We start from the raw sequence: 18315 nt of genomic DNA on the forward strand, positions 1-18315 counted from the left end.
ACATATGTTGGTCAATAAATGTCTATCAAGCTAGGTCAGGTCATAGTGTATCGCAATCCTAATGCTCGAGATCGACATACAAAAGTTATCCAAAGTCGTTTCAAAAAGTCAATTTTGACAATAGTTTACAAAACGAGACGTACCTTATATGAGGATTCATTTACTCGGTTGGTAATATTCAAAAATCCAATTTATCAATCTTACAAACAAGTTGTTTAAATATTAATTGCAGATTCAAAAGCATTTCCAATTAACGTCAATTATAATTCAGTTGATCATATCTTTTAATCTGTTCATCTAAACTATTCGATATCTAGATGAAAAGTTATTGATTTTTCGCCAGCTTTCCAAAAACATGTATATCATATACCTTTTACCAGTAATATATGTATTTAATTTTTCGATTCATTATAAACTGTTTAACGACGAAATTTAGTATACAAGCATGTATCAATATATACACTCGAGCACTAGTCAGGGATATTCTATTAATATATAATAGATAAGATATAAATGCTTACGTATCAATCTTGTGATTCAATATTGTAGGAAAGTACGTAGACGTAACAGAGATGATAACACTAGGTTTATCTTGCAAACAATATCCATGAATATTACCCATAGCCCCCATAGCTATAACCCATAATTTCCTTAGTTCTATCCCGCTCGAAAACCCATTTTTGAAAGTGACATGCTCATAACCTCGTCGTAGTATTTTATGTGTAATACTAATTAATAATACTAATAATGATAAGATTAATAATAATATTAATCTTAATAATAATAATAATAATAATAATAATAATAATAATAATAATAATAATAATAATAATAATAATAATAATAATAATAATAATAATAATAATAATAATAATAATATAAATAATATAAATAATAATAATAATAATAATATAAATAATAATAATAATAATTACAGAGGGAGTAATATGTATTCGGATATGTGTGTGTGTTAAAAGTGCAGGAACCAACTCGATTTATAGATGTTTGCTGAATCTGATGCCCATGCGAGTGCATGGGATTTTAGTGCAAATCTCATGCACTTGCATGAGCTCATGCACTCGCATGGGTTTTATGCCTATTTCCCATGCGATCGCATGGCCGTCAGATCCAGCTCACATATTTTGTGTTTTCTTATTTGTCGACATAATTAAATATAATATATATAATATATATAATTTAAATAATTAATTATATATTATATTAAATTCATGTGCATAGTTGACTTGTAATTTTCGTTCCGATGACTCATACGTTGTCACTCGACTTATGTCCCGGTTCCGGTTTCTCGAACACATTTTCGTACGCTTAGAAAACTCGTAATTTACGTTTTGTGACTCGTACCTTTGTCAAAATATAGTCTTAAATTATCAATAAACTATATCATTCAAAGTGTATCTTAAACTTTCGAGTGTTTTGGTCATTTACTTCTATAAATCATTATCTCGCTATTTGTTGATATATATATATATATAATAACAAATCGTTTTATGACCAAGTTAATATATATTTTCAACATTCATAAACACGTTTTAAATATACGTCGCTGGTTATTCATACAATTAATATTCCAACTTATCATATATATTCAAATAAATATTTAAACCAATAAGTTTAATGTACGGTATTAAACAATTAATACATTGTTACGTTTTCAAGTTATAGTATATATATATGTATCTATATACATATAATTGTTCGCGAATTGTCAAGAACAACCGAAAGGTATTTAAATATATGAAAGTAGTTCAAAAATTTTGAGATTCAGTTTTACAGACTTTGCTTATCATGTCAGAAATATTAAACCATATCGAGAATTTGGTTCAGAATAACTCAAAATTTTCCGGGTCATCACATATGACAACATAAATAGAACGAAGTTCTTAGTAAATTTAGAAGTATGTACAACGTGTACCATTTTGCACAAAACTATTTGACTTAAGTTAAACAACTCAATAAAGGAGCGATTTTTAAATAATTTGAAGGTATAACTTAGTATGTACTAACCAAAATAAGTAATGTAAATTTATTAACTTAATTATATACATACATATATGATTTTATAAATCGCATAAGTGACAGAAAAATTGTATTACTTTCATTTGTCCATAAATCTCGTGAGGACCGCACAAATAAACAACGTGTAAAAATTTTGATAAACATAGTTTTTCGTATTTCAGAGGTTACGAGTTGAAAAAGATCGGGTGAAAAAATATTTGAATCATCGGGTGATATGTCACTAGGTAATGATAACTAATGAATTAAATGTAGTTTTGATAATTATCAGGACATAAGTCTTTGGGCCAAAAATGTTCACGTGCGAAGCCATTGCTAAAAAGTGAGGTATGAAGGGTAGAGAATGAAGATGAGAAGTTAATCGCTTCTTGACTTTGCAAAATGCCAAACAGGTTATGACTAATATTAAAGTCTGAATACTGGTGGTGTTAATATCACTAAATGAGAATCTCTTGGAATAAGTCAGGACTTAGAGTTATGTAAGAAAGAGCATCGTTCCAACAGGTGTGACAAATAAGATCCCTGGGGTAACGCAATAATCTTGAATGGTTTAAGTGTTAGTGGATGCCCGAAGGCTTTGCATGACGTGGAAGTAAGTGCCTTTATCACACACACACACCCACATAAATTCCTTGATTGCGACGGTTGTAAAGTTTTCATGATGACTTGGATACGAATTACATGAAAAATTTTATATAACAAGCAACGAAAATTTTATGGAAATCGTTTAAGGTGACAATGTAAGAAAAGAAACGAAGTTCTTTGTAAACTAGAGTTATGTACAATATGTACTATTCTAAGTAAAATATCTTTTGAATAAAAGAATTGATTTGTAAAAGTGAAAGTAAAAGTAAAATTTTATATGTACTAGTCAAAAATAAGTAATTATTTACCTTATTATATATAACATATACGGTTTTTAAAATTTGTACGAATAGCAAATAAAATAAATTTATAGTTTTTTTTTTATAAAACTTCGAGAGGATCGCACAGTAAAATAGTGTGTGTAAAATTTTGGCAGACAAAATTTTCATATTTGGGAGGTTACAAGTTAAATGAGGATCGAGTAAAAGATTTTTGAAAATTTTGGGTGATATTTAAGCAACAATGTCATGAGGTAATAAAAACTATTGAATTTAAATGTGGTTGATGACCATTAGTAGGGCATAAGTCCTTCAACCAAAAATACTTAAGTGTGAAGCTGTTGCTTATAAGTGAGATACGAATGGGAGAGTATGAGGATGAGAATTAACCACCCATTGATTTTGGAAAATTTTGAACTGGTATGACTAATATCGAAGTAAGAAGGATGATGGTGTGATTATCATCAAATAAGAAATCTGTCAGAATAAGTTAGGATTTAGAGTCGCGTAAGAATGAGTATCAAATAAGATTCTTGGGTAGTCTTTAATATAGAATTTGAACTGCTGAAGTGACGGGATACAATTTCCTTTATGTATCGTTGTGCAAGTTTGTCCATTGTATCGGTTTCTTTCATGATTAGAAAGTGAGCAGTTTTGGTGAGACGGTCAACAATAACCCAGATAGTGTCTTAACCGCCTACCGTTTTCGGTAGCTTCGTGATAAAATCCATTGTTATTCCTTCCCATTTTCATTGTGGGATTTCGGGTTGTTGAAGTAACCCAGATGGCTTTTGGTGTTTGGCTTTGACCTTGAAATAATTCAGACACTTCCCAACATAAGTAGCAATGTCCTTTTTAAGGTTCGGCCACCAATATTGTTCCTTGAGATCGTGGTACTTCTTACCAGCTCCGGGATGAATCGAATACCGTGACTTATGGGTCTCGTCTAGAATAAGGCCTCGTAAATCCTCACAACTAGGTACCCAAATTCTTCTGGTGAAATATCAGAGTCCGGTCTCTTTAACCTCAAATCGAGAGACGAGAATGTTCGAGCGTTCTTGAGCAATATTCTCCTCAGTCTCCAATTTCTTCACATGTGCCAAAATAGCAAAACGCCCTTTTCTCATGACCTTTTGTGCCTTCATGCAACTAATAAGGTTCAACTTTGGGCTACTTCTCTTCCCGTAAACTATTAATGGCTCACCATTCTTGCAAGGTATACGAATAATCTTCTCACTATAAATAACTTTCGCTTTCATCCTTGAAAGCCAGTCCATTCCAACTATTACATCAAAGCTTCCTAACTTGATGAGTATTAGGTTAATCCTAAAGTCCATTCTAACTTTTACATCAAGCTTCCCAAATTGATGGGTGTTAGGTTAATCTTAAGATTCATTCCAACCAAATCTTATTATACTACCGTGAAAAATTCTATCAATCTTCTCAAATAACATCTGCTTGTGCGTAGATAACTAATCCTTTCCGACTACTGCTTTAAAACTTCCAAGTTTTGTTGACATGAGGTCATCTCCAGATGACCCACCTGTTAATTTTAAGGTACTACCTTAAATTAGTCCTCTATCTCTGCCAGCTTACCATTAGCTTGTCCTATAGAATACTTAACTCTCATGGTTGTTAATGGCTTATTAGTCATAACACTAAGGTTCTTAGATATAAGGTTTCTATCGCTCTAGTATTAAACAACTTTGAGACAATAAAATGTTGTGACGAAACGTACCCTAACTAAAATCAGGATCCATGCAAGTCTCCATAGCTGAGATAACGATTGCTCTACCGCAAGTAAGTCCAAAGTTTTTCCTTTTCGAGAACTTTTTCCTTAAGTGTCCAGGGTGTCTATAACTATAACAAAGTTTCGGGTTATCAATTCTGCAATCAAGGCCCTCCTTGTACAGTATCTGGGCTACGTGGTTATTCTTTCTCTACCTCTAATAGACCATAATGCGTATACTCAAGTGGTTCCTACCAAAATTTTCTTTGAATCACTTCATATTTCTTATGTAATAACATTGGAACTTCTGCATGATTTACTTCAATATAATCATGCTGGCTGGGTGTCATTATATTGTAATAAATTGTACGTTCATTCCAATATCATCCATATGGTCAATGTAACGTGATCACTTCAAATTCTACTCAATTTCATCCAACGGTGCTTTATCTATGCTATCACAAAACAAAATCTACATAATTAATCTCACCGCTTCTCGCTGTGGGTGCGTAGGTTCCGTAGGTCATGCATCAATGCCTAAATGTCCCGAAATTTCTTCAAAATGTTCGGGTTCAGGTAATGTCATTAGGTTCCTTTCTAGAAATTCAATCTGGGTCTCGTGTCGAGTTGTACGTGTAGCAAGTAGTAATATGATATGTCTTGAGGTGACTCCCAAGTCTTTGGGTATGGCTGAGCATCAGTAGAAGATACTCTAACCTTGTGAAAGGAGATGCCTTCCCGACTTCTCCAATGCCTAAGAGTGTTAGGGACCTAAGTCCAGAAGTGTCATTAGATCGTCGAGTAGTGGTGAAGGATGAAAGAGATAAGTGACGGTCATGAAAGCGTACGGGATACGGGTTAACTTGCGGAAACTGAACAACCTTCTAATGTTCATACGTTGTACGTGGCTAATTAGGGTGAGCTCGGGGGGTGGGGCGAGCTGCGGTTACTCCGACAAGTCCTCACATCTCTCCTCCTTCGAGGATCAACTTTAGTGGGCGTGTAATCCGAGGGGTACTCTTCCTAGTTGCGTGAAGTAATGTTTCGATCTCTAGAATGGTGGAACGGTAGTAACAGGTGGATTACATTACTAGTTCTTAGGGTTAGATGAGTGGGAAAAGGGTTCAGAAAAACATATGAACTAGGAAAGACAAAATTTTCTAAGTCGGTACAGCGGATAGCAGACATGTAGCAAGAAACAGCATCAACAATAACCTAGGTAGTCTATTGCAGTACACAAAACTGTAGTAGATAGTAGTGTCATGCAGTAGTATCAGGTAACCAGTAGCATGCAGTAATAATAAGCAGTAACATGCAGTAATATCTAACAATAGCATGCAGCAGTTTCACAGAAACAAGTAAACGAGCAAGTTGTAGATTAGTATTATTAGTGAATCCTACTCGACTCGGTCAAGACACACTAATGAAACCTAATTCCCTACAACCAATGCTCTGATACCAAATGTGACGCTCCGTACAAAATCAACGTGTACGGATCATCAACAATAGGATCTTTACACGGTTACAACACTATATGCTGCTTTAAAACAAGTTTCGCATTTATGAAAAGGTAATGTTTTTACCAACGTCAAATGTTTTACAAAAGATGACGTCTTTACCAACGTCGAATGTTTTACAAAAGATGACGTCTTTACCAACGTCGAATGTTTTACAAGGGTAACATGCTTCTATGAATAGAAAACATTAACATAAGTACGTGACACAAAGGTCATTACAAAACCATTGTTCAAATGTAAGTTAAGTTGTGAATGCAAAGTAAAAGTTCCATGATTGAGACATCTCTAAATAATGCAGCAGAAGTCTAACACGGCGAGTCTATAACAGCGGAAGCAAATCGTCTAAGCACCTGAGAAATAACATCCTTAAAAAGTCAACATGAATGTTGGTGAGGTATAGTTTGATTGTAATCAGCAATGTAATGTAGACCACGAGATTTCGTATTCAAAACATTATCTCAAATCCGTATGATAAAGTATATGCTTATCCGTGATCACTCGGTAACTAACTTAACGTAAAAATAATATATCACCCCCTAAAAGTACACTTGGCAAGTGCGTATGTCCTCGAAGTATTAAACACCGGTTAAATGCTAGCGCGACTAGCCCGAGTGGGGATGTCAAACCCTATGGATCCATATCTAATATTCGCGTTCACCGGTTCAAAAAGCAATGATTAAACGTTACCGTGCTAAGGGGAATCTTTGTGCCGTTATATCACCCACACATATATAAAGTTTAAGTACTCATGTCTAGTATGTAAAAACATAAAAAGCGCATGTATTCTCAGTCCCAAAAATAGTTAAAGTAAAAGGGAGCTATAACTCTCAGTGAATGTGCGGTAAAAGTAGATATGAAAAGTATGCAAGTAGTAAGTCGGTCCAAAAGGTCCTCAACCTAAGTCAAAGGTTAATAAGTCAGTAAATCGTCCCCAAAGGTTTATAAGTAAATAAATTAAGTCTTAAGTATCATCATCATCATCATTCGTAAAAGATAAAGTAAGTTTTCAACAAGAATAGAGATCGAAACAAAGGGCTGACTTCGGACAGCTGCTATGACCTCTATACAATCTGAAATGATGCGCGGCGAGTGGCCAAGGCTCCATTTGTGAGTCCTGTTACCGCTATCAAATTTTCAGATCCTAACTCGATGTCATTTGAACGTGGCGACGGTTCAAGTGAGAGTAGGTTAGAAATTTCAGCACGTCGTTACGAAGGCGTAGTGATTTTCGGAAGGCTATAAATCCCAAACCGCATATCGGATTTAGGCGAGTCTTGAACGAAAAGTCATCTACTCAAACCGAACTATCTGAAAATCAACTTTCCAGAAGTCCCAGGAGTTTGATCAGACCCCGAAAAACAGAAACAAGTGCTCCGGTGGGTTTCTTGGTGCTTGATGCTTATCACGGTTCTCATCCTTGATGCGTATAAGCCTCAAGTGTACAACTCTTTGATGTTTTAGCATCATTATGATCAAGTTTTAACCATCAACACACAACTAAAAGTAAAAGCTAACTTTCTACAAGTTTTGAACATCAAGGTTGTCTCTTTATTGTATAAACACAATAAAGCTTCAACCTTTGTCCTTTTGATACAAGTTTATGCATCTTCATCATATGAGATGATGAAGACTTGATTTTTATCACCATAAAAATCATAAAAAGGTTCCAAGTAAGTGAGATTTACAATAATAACTTAGGTCTCAATTGTTAAAAAACCCTAAGCTAGAAAGCTTGGATCTTTACAAGATTAATGAGACCATAAGCTAGAAAGCTAACTAGTAAAAGTAGTGAGATCATAAACTAAAAAGCTTAGATCTTCAACAAAATAATGAAACTCTAAGCTAGAAAGCTCGGATCTTTAATGTTCTTGAAGATCCTTAAAGCAAAAAGCTAGATCTACAAGTTACATGAAGATCATAAACACAAGTTTTGATCTTTTAACAAAATAAAGTGATCTTAAGCCTTAAAACTTAGATCCAACAAAATAATGAAGATTCAAAGCTAAAAAGCTTGAATCTTTCATGTTCTTGAAGATTTCAAATCAAAGTTTGAATCTACAAGATGTAACAAGATCAAAAAGTTAAAAAGCTTGATCTCATGATGATGATGATGATGTCGTGATTAAGAAGAAAGAAGGAAGAAGAAGAAAATTTAAGAACTTACAATTTTAGTGTGAGAAAGACTAGAGAGAAAATTAAAGAGCAGGTGTGTGTAAAATGAGAATGAAATGAAGTATGAAATGAAAGAATAAGGCTTGTATTTATAGTGGTGGAGGTGGTGCTTTGTGTCTCCAAAATCGTAGGCCAAGGAGGGGGGGACAAGAGGGACAACTTTTTGCTTTTTGCATGGTAGTGGTCTAAAGGTGGTACTTGTTGTTGGGATCCCATGCAACGTGTGTAGTAATGGTTAACAAAAATGCTAGTATGTTGGCTCATCTTAATGGGTTTTTGTCTTACATCTTAATGGGTCATAAATCCGTTTAAAGTTGGGCTAATTTAATGGTCCATTAACTAGAGTAGGGTGGGCTTAAGTCCATTAAGGTAAAGAATCCATTAAGACTAACTAGTGTGCATTAGTAAATTACTAAGCGTAACTAAGCGACCAATAGGCCAAGTAATTGTCATTAGAAAATAACAATTAGTTTTACGTAGTCATAATATTCCAATTATGACAAAAGTTTAACGTATACAAAGTACATAGGTCGTTTTAAACGACAAGTGACACTAACGATCGTAAAAGCATTCGAGGATCAAGTATAGTGATTACGCACTTAACAACATGTTGTAAGATACTAACGAAAGTAATTAATCATGAATAAAGATCCCAGAGCATAAACTAGCTCAGTACGCACATATACGCAGATTCGTGAAAGTATAGAGCACAAAAATATAAGTCGAAAAAGTCGGGTCGTTACAATTGCCGACTTGTTCGATAACGTCGCTTGAAATTTTTTTTCCGGATACACTGATGTTTTCACAAATATCTCTGAATAACCTTGTAGCCGCATCTTCACAATCCATTGAAATATAAATATGGGTTCGAGAGACTCGTGAACAACTAGCCTCTCCCTTCACTTCTTCTACCGTTAAACTATTAACAAAATTAACATTTTTTCATCACCGGAATCAGATTCAATAAGAAACTCAAGCATTTTGAATGTTTTATCCAATATGAAAATTAAATTAAATAAGTATAAGTATATAAGTTGGAAGGATATAAGATGATGAATTGTTTGTGATAAAAATGAGTAAATATAAGGTATATATATTGATAAAATAATATTTGAGTAAACTTTTTTTACAATTAATTTTTTTTTTCTTTTTGAAAGGCAAATTATATATATATATATATATATATATATATATATATATATATATATATATATATATATATATATATATATATATTAAAAATAATATACAAGGTGGTGAGGTAGCCGAATTAGCTACCAACACCAAACATGAGGAAATACAAACATGTTACATGAGAGAACAAAAATACACGACACGGAGACCATTACAAAGATTATATACAACACTCATCCCAGGTCAAAATTCACGTCCAATATGTTTGAGGATGTGGATTAAGAAGCCATTGATGTCAAGACGAAAAGGATTTTCTTGAACGATTTTTTACCCACTCAAAGGACTTCACTTGAACCTCGCTAATGATCTTAGATGTGGCCCAAGCGTCGTTTCTAAAGACTTTAAGGTTTCTATTTTTCCAGATTAAATAACATGTAACCCAAACAACTGCTTGCCAAACTTTCTTTTTGCTTGTTTCCAAACGTATCGCGTTCGAACATTTGATTAGATCTACAAGAGTGAAACCCAAGGGGAGGGAAAGATTCCACCATTTAATGATGCCAATCCAAATTTCTTGGCCGGATTTGCATGAGTAAATGGCTTGATCCATTGACTCGACCACGTCGTTACAAAGGGGGCATAACAACGTGTCCAAATCGTTCCCCCTCCGATCAAGTTCAACTTTCACTGCAATTCTTTTTCTTAGTATTCTCCATACGAAAATTCCAATTTTTAACGGAACGAGATTATTTTTTAGAGTAGCCGAAGGAATAGATTCCCTTAGAATTAACTTGTCATCGATTGATTTAGCCATTGTTTTTCGTAACATAAGAACCACTTTTATCACCCGAGAATTTCCATTTGCTTTCACCAATACCCGAGATCGTACTTATTTTGATGGTTTCTGTCATGCTATTCAGCTCCTCGTATAACTTGCCCGTAAGTTCTCGTGTCCATTCCCAATTAAAACTCCATGTGTTGTTGTCGAGTGATTATCTATTTTTGACGCATCCTAATTACTATTTTTCCAGTAGAAATAGTCGAGGATAGCTATCTTTAAACGACCCATTAGCAGCCCACTGATCGATCCAAAACCTGACGTCATTTTCGTCACTAATCTGCCTTTCGAAGAGGTTTTCCACGTTGATGCCAAGCTTGTTTAACTCATTCCCTATGATGATGTTTTTCCAAACGGTATTCTGCTTCACAATGTCATAATCACGATTAGTACCCAACTCCCCGTCCCACCCATAAATGCTTTTAATTGTTTTAACCCATAGTGACTCGCTTTCGGTACGAAAACGCCACCACCACTGGATAAGTAAGGCCCAATTCTTTGCTTTAAGAGTCCCAATGTTTAACCCAAGAAAGTTTAGAATCATCCTTCGACCCGCCCCAAAAAACTTACGTCGCATACCTAAAAGGAGGTTGATGATGCAAGAAGGAGCACAAAACAACGGGAAGAAGTATAGAGGGAGACTATGAAGCACCGCCTTTAAGAGTGTTAACCTACCACCAAAGGACATCGTTCTTGCTTTCCAATCTGACAAACGTTTACTAAACTTATCGATAACGGGTTTCCATGCTTCTTTTTTTGTGTAACTTTTCACCAATCGGCATCCCTAAATAATTGAATGGAAGAGTACCCGCAATATAACCCAATCTACTAGCCATATGATCTATTTCCCCCAGGGCCACCCCAATGCCGTATATGTGACTTTTTTCCATATTTATTTTTAGCCCCGACACTGTTTCATAACACTCGAGGGTTTTATGTACACTAATGATGTTTCTTTTATTCCAATCCCCGAAAAATATTGTATCGTCCTCAAATTGGAGGTGCGAAATATTGATTTTATCACGCTCGATTTCAACCCCCCTTATGATCTTGTTTCTAACCGCGATTTTTGCTAATATATTCAAGCATTCACTAGCAATGATGAAAAGATAAGGTGAGAGGGGGGTCTCCTTAATGAATCCCTCTTTGAAGGCAAAATTCCTTAGTTGGTGAGCCATTAACTAGGACCGAAATGGATGCGGATTTAAAACAAGACTCCATCCATTTTAACCACTTCGGGCCGAATCCTATCTTCCTCATAATGTCAAAGAGAAAATTCCAACGGACACTATCAAACGCTTTTTCAAAATCGGCTTTGAATATGAAACATTTAGACTTATTGTTTTTGACATCCTCAACTATCTCGTTAGCTATTAAAATGCTATCAAGAATCGATCTTCCGCGGATGAAAGCGCTTTGTTCATTACCTATTAATTTGTCGATGACTACACGAATTCTATTAGCAAGCAACTTTGACAAAATTTTGTAATAACTCCCAATGAGGCTTTAAATTTTGTAATAACTCCCAATGAGGCTTATCGGCCTATAGTCATGTAAGTTGATCATGTCATTTTTCTTAGGGATTAAAGTGATGAATGAAGCATTACACCCTAACATGATATCATTGCTACTCCAAAACCATTGAATTGCCTTCATTAGATCCTCTTTGATCAAGTCTCAAAATTTATGACAAAAATAAAAGTTAAAACCATCGGGCACGGGCACTTTCGAAACTCCACAAACTTTAATAGCTAGCCATACCTCTTCTTCACTAAAAGGTAGTTCTAATGAAGATGCATCTTCCTGTGATATTTTCGAAGTCTCAAAACCGTCAAATCAAAACCACTCACGTTCGGATCTTCATAAAAGGATTTGAAATGTCTAAAAACTTCATCTTTTATGTCATTCGGGTTTTCTTGCCACGATCCGTTGATGTGTAATCCTCGAATATTATTTTTGTTGTTTTTTTCTTTTAATTATCGAGTGGAAATATTTCGAGTTTTCGCCTCCCTGGACCGCCCATTTAATACGGGCTTTTTGTTTTAACATGTTACGTTTCACTCGATCCTTTTCAATCCAACTGTTTCTATTATTTAACCACTCATATCTTTCGGTATCCGTAAGGACACTCTTTTCTTCTTCGACATCCCAAAAGTTACACAGCTCGTTTAAATGTTTAATTTTTGAATCGAACTTACCAAATGAAAGAATGCTCCAGTTTTTATGCTTGGATTTAACATTTTTCAGTTTAAGTCTGAAAGCAGTATCCGGCCTACAGGGGCAATCGGGAGTTTCCAAGAATCGACAATTATTTGTGCAGCCCCATCAGCGTCTAACCAAGAATCAAACACCCTCGTGGGCTTGGGCCCAAAGTCAAACTGCCCATTTTTAAGCAGAATAAGAGTATGATCTGACAGTTTCCTATCTAGGGCGGTAACAGATAAGTCGTTCCATAGCAAAGCAAAATTATCAGAAACAAGGAAACGATCTAATTTACTAAATTGCAACCCGTCATCACTAATTCTTGTAAATTTACGGCCCGATAGGGGAATTTCGATCAACCCATTATCATTGATGAAACTGTTAAATCTAGATGCACGCCATGAAATGAAGTTTGTGTTTTCCCTTTCATTTATATTCCTAACCTCGTTAAAATACCCTTAAAAAACCCACGCAGCGTTATCATAAGACAAAAGCTCATTTAAACTATCCCAAAATCTCTTCTTTTTTGTATCACTATGGGGTCCATAGACATTGACAATCACAATTTCTGAGTCAAAGTTAGAAAGCTTACCTTTAATGGCTATGAATAATTCACCCTCCACCGCCCGATCCACATGAAATATACTTGCATCCCAAATCATCAAAAGCCCCCGGATCTGCCAATACTTTCTTTGACCATATGTCACTGAAGTTTTTGCGTTTAGTTTCCTGAAATGCAGCAATTATTGGTTTGGCATTGTGAATTAATTGCTTGAACCACCCTTGTTTACCATCTTGATTGAAACCACGAATGTTCACAGATAATATCTTCATTGGAAAATACTAAGATCTCACGAACACGAAATGAATGAAATTTAGGATTCTTGCTCTTCGTTTGTGACACCGCTAAATTTTTTATTATTTTTTAAAATACGTGGCCGAAGCATTATATCCATTAAATATAACATAACTGATAAACAACGTTAATATAGTTCGCCCGATGTCACGTGTCATTTCAACAAAATACACATTTATTCGGAAAGGACGTAATTACATTATGTTTACAAAAGAACACCGTTTAAACAATGTAAGACCACATCAGAGTTAAATCCGGTCAAACATAACATCATCACGCCCGTCTTCTCCCAAAAAGCATTATCTACAAAAGCTAACAACCTGCAGGGAGGAGATGGAGAGGAATTAGTACGAAGCTAAGTGAGTACAACTAACTACAAGCAATAGTATACAGGAACCGTCATACTAATCATGTCACATAGTCTAACACATAAACATCACTCAAGTGCCATCTACAGAGACTCTGGCAGCTCAGCCAAACCATTAACCACCAGTTGATCGGACTGGGGCTTACCAGAATTTCCTCCACCATCGTGTTGTATATATATAATCCACACGCGACGGATGCTTCATTCACACATATATACACCATGATTGTCTAGGCTACCATATGAGGAACCCAACCCACAGGTTGATCTCCCCTGCCGAGGCTACCACACAATAGGGACGCACTGAACTCCAGCAGACAAGCATCAACTAACATGAAATAATCCAACATACTAACTAACCATAGTAGCAAGTATATCTAACAAGCATGGCAATCATAATATAACATGCTACTCTATACTATATACTCCAGTTAGTCCCACTCACCAACTACCATCAACTAGCTCAGATAATCTATCACTGAGCGGCTTCCTTATCCTCATCACCTGAACATAAGACAAATCAAGTTAGTTTCTGTCCATTAACACAAAACAGCACAGTACAGTAAATCAGTATCAAAAAGTGCCGCTAAGAGTCTACTTAACACTTATGCATTTTCAGAATTAACATTCTGATTATCATAAGTCACGCGGACAACATAACGGCTAGAAAACAGCTAAATTTTACAATAATGCATCACTGATCTACATCCATACGGTTGCACATGCATCCAAACGGTTGCAAGCCCATCCGTACGGTTGCATCGTGCACCCGTACAGTTGCACACCCACTGCCCAGTTGCACCAACACCACTGCATCCGTACGATTGCACCTGCACCCGTAAGGTTGCACAATGTACCCGTGCGGTTGCAAAATGCAACCGTACGGTTGTGTTCATCGAGCAGCAGCAGCAGCAGAAAACTGACGGGTTTCAAGCACACATCACTAATTCTTGCTCTAAAGCTCGATTTTGTCCCCAAAACTAACCAAATCAAGTATACTAAACATGCAGAAGTATAAATCCATAAGATTTTGACACAAACAACACCAAATCAACCATTTTTGACTCAATTTACTCACTTTGTAAAAACTAACACAAAAACCCAATTTTCACAAAGATTAGAACATGAAAACTTGTGATTCCCACCTTAATAGATTCAGTAATCGCAAGGAACAAGATAGTGTGACTAATTCGAGCTTAAAAATAAGATCTAGCAATTAAGGTTTTGATTAGGTGAAAGAGTGAAGGTACATAGTGTTTTAGTTGATGTTTCTGGAAAGTGCAAGAGAGAGACAAATACTAGTCTTATATTTAGGATTAAATCTCATACTGTGTAACACAAGGGTATCTATCAGTTATCTGATATCTTTCGTACGTCATTTGGCAATCCAAACGAAGTCCAAATTAAATAAACAAACATGTTCTGTGACCCTTTTCACAAACTAGTCCTAACCACAACATTAAATAATAATAAATATTAAATAATAAATAAAAGCATATATTAACATAATACAAACTTAAGGGCAAACTAGTAATCTTACAGCTAGGCCCAGTTGAGGATGTTACAAATCTACCCCCTTAAGAAGATTCCGTCCTTGGAATCTGGTCAAGGTCAAACAAATGGGGATAGCGCGCCCTCATTAACTCCTCGGTTTCCCATGTTAGGTTGGAACCTAAGCTATGTTGCCATTCCACTAACACCATTAGAATCTATTTCTTTCTTAGCTTTGTGACTTTCTTATCCACTATCTTAATCGGCTCTTCTACTAACTTCTTATTCAAGTCCACTTTCAAATCTTTCAGTGTAAGAATCAGACTTTCATCGTCTACTTTACATTTTCTTAAATAACACACATTGAATGTGTTATGAATTCCTGCTAACTCTGAAGGAAGATCTAAAACAACAGTTTGATCATTCAAAATTTCTTTGATCAGAAATGGCCCAATAAACCTCGGTGCTAGTTTACCACGTTTACCAAACCTGATCACCCCTTTCCACGGCGACACTTTCAGGTATACACGATCACCTACATTAAATATCACCGGACGTCTGCGCAGATCAGCATACATCTTTTGTCGATCTCTAGATGGTCTTAACTTTTCATGTGCAATTTCAACCTTTTCTACGGTTATCTGAACAATTTCGGGATCTGCAAATTGTTTCTCGCCTGCTTATAACCAACATGTAGGAGTTCTGCATTTGTGACCATACAAATTTTCATACGGCGACATTCCGATACTCGAATGATGAAATGTCCCATTCTTATTGATTAAAAACGTTCCATATTAATTGATTTCGTTGCGAGGTTTTGACCTCTATATGAGACGTTTTTCAAAGACTGCATTCATTTTAAAACAAACCATAACCTTTATTTCATCAATAAAGGTTTAAAAAGCTTTACGTAGATTATCAAATAATGATAATCTAAAATATCCTGTTTACACACGACCATTACATAATGGTTTACAATACAAATATGTTACAACAAAATAAGTTTCTTGAATGCAGTTTTTACACAATATCATACAAGCATGGACTCCAAATCTCGTCCTTATTTAAGTATGCTACAGCGGAAGCTCTTAATAATCACCTGAGAATAAACATGCTTAAAAAGTCAACAAAAATGTTGGTGAGTTATAGGTTTAACCTATATATATCAAATCATAATAATAGACCACAAGATTTCATATTTCAATACACATCCCATACATAGAGATAAAAATCATTCATATGGTGAACACCTGGTAACCGACATTAACAACATGCATATATAAGAATATCCCCATCATTCTGGGACACCCTTCGGATATGATATAAATTTCGAAGTACTAAAGCATCTGGTACTTTGGATGGGGTTTGTTAGGCCCAATAGATCTATCTTTAGAATTCGCGTCAATTAGGGTGTCTGTTCCCTAATTCTTAGATTACCAGACTTAATAAAAAGGGGCATATTCGATTTTGATAATTCAACCATAGAATGTAGTTTCACGTACTTGTGTCTATTTTGTAAATCATTTATAAAACCTGCATGTATTCTCATCCCAAAAATATTAGATTTTAAAAGTGGGACTATAACTCACTTTCACAGATTTTTACTTCGTCGGGAAGTAAGACTTGGCCACTGGTTGATTCACAAACCTATAACAATATATACATATATATCAAAGTATGTTCAAAATATATTTACAACACTTTTAATATATTTTGATGTTTTAAGTTTATTAAGTCAGCTGTCCTCGTTAGTAACCTACAACTAGTTGTCCACAGTTAGATGTACAGAAATAAATCGATAAATATTATCTTGAATCAATCCACGACCCAGTGTATACGTATCTCAGTATTGATCACAACTTAAACTATATATATTTTGGAATCAACCTCAACCCTGTATAGCTAACTCCAACATTCACATATAGAGTGTCTATGGTTGTTCCGAAATATATATAGATGTGTCGACATGATAGGTCGAAACATTGTATACGTGTCTATGGTATCTCAAGATTACATAATATATAATACAAGTTGATTAAGTTATGGTTGGAATAGATTTGTTACCAATTTTCACATAGCTAAAATGAGAAAAATTATCCAATCTTGTTTTACCCATAACTTCTTCATTTTAAATCCGTTTTGAGTGAATCAAATTGCTATGGTTTCATATTGAACTCTATTTTATGAATCTAAACAGAAAAAGTATAGGTTTATAGTCAGAAAAATAAGTTACAAGTCGTTTTTGTAAAGGTAGTCATTTCAGTCGAAAGAACGACGTCTAGATGACCATTTTAGAAAACATACTTCCACTTTGAGTTTAACCATAATTTTTGGATATAGTTTCATGTTCATAATAAAAATCATTTTCCCACAATAACAACTTTTAAATCAAAGTTTATCATAGTTTTTAATTAACTAACCCAAAACAGCCCGCGGTGTTACTACGACGGCGTAAATCCGGTTTTACGTTGTTTTTAGTGTTTCCAGGTTTTAAATCATTAAGTTAGCATATCATATAGATATAGAACATGTGTTTAGTTGATTTTAAAAGTCAAGTTAGAAGGATTAACTTTTGTTTGCGAACAAGTTTAGAATTAACTAAACTATGTTCTAGTGATTACAAGTTTAAACCTTCGAATAAGATAGCTTTATATGTATGAATCGAATGATGTTATGAACATAATTACTACCTTAAGTTCCTTGGATAAACCTACTGGAAAAGAGAAAAATGGATCTAGCTTCAACGGATCCTTGGATGGCTCGAAGTTCTTGAAGCAGAATCATGACACGAAAACAAGTTCAAGTAAGATCATCACTTGAAATAAGATTGTTATAGTTATAGAAATTGAACCAAAGTTTGAATATGATTATTACCTTGTATTAGAATGATAACCTACTGTAAGAAACAAAGATTTCTTGAGGTTGGATGATCACCTTACAAGATTGAAAGTGAGTTAGCAAACTTGAAAGTATTCTTGATTTTATGTAACTAGAACTTGTAGAATTTATGAAGAACACTTAGAACATGAAGATAGAACTTGAGAGAGATCAATTATATGAAGAAAATTGAAGAATTAAAGTGTTTTTAGGTGTTATTGGTCGTTGGTGTATG

General features: G+C 34.8%; 1 protein-coding gene across 1 annotated transcript; it reads right to left on the minus strand.

Annotated features, from left to right (window-relative positions):
* Nucleotides 1-9744: 9744 nt before the first annotated feature.
* On the minus strand, nt 9745-10263 carry LOC139869027 (uncharacterized). The gene has a single exon (XM_071857360.1). The coding sequence runs from the start codon at nt 10261-10263 to the stop codon at nt 9745-9747; it is 519 nt and encodes a 172-aa protein (XP_071713461.1).
* Between the last annotated feature and the right edge of the window lie 8052 nt (nt 10264-18315).

The sequence above is a fragment of the Rutidosis leptorrhynchoides genome, chromosome 9, assembly GCF_046630445.1.
Source record: "Rutidosis leptorrhynchoides isolate AG116_Rl617_1_P2 chromosome 9, CSIRO_AGI_Rlap_v1, whole genome shotgun sequence".
Lineage (NCBI taxonomy): Eukaryota > Viridiplantae > Streptophyta > Magnoliopsida > Asterales > Asteraceae > Rutidosis > Rutidosis leptorrhynchoides.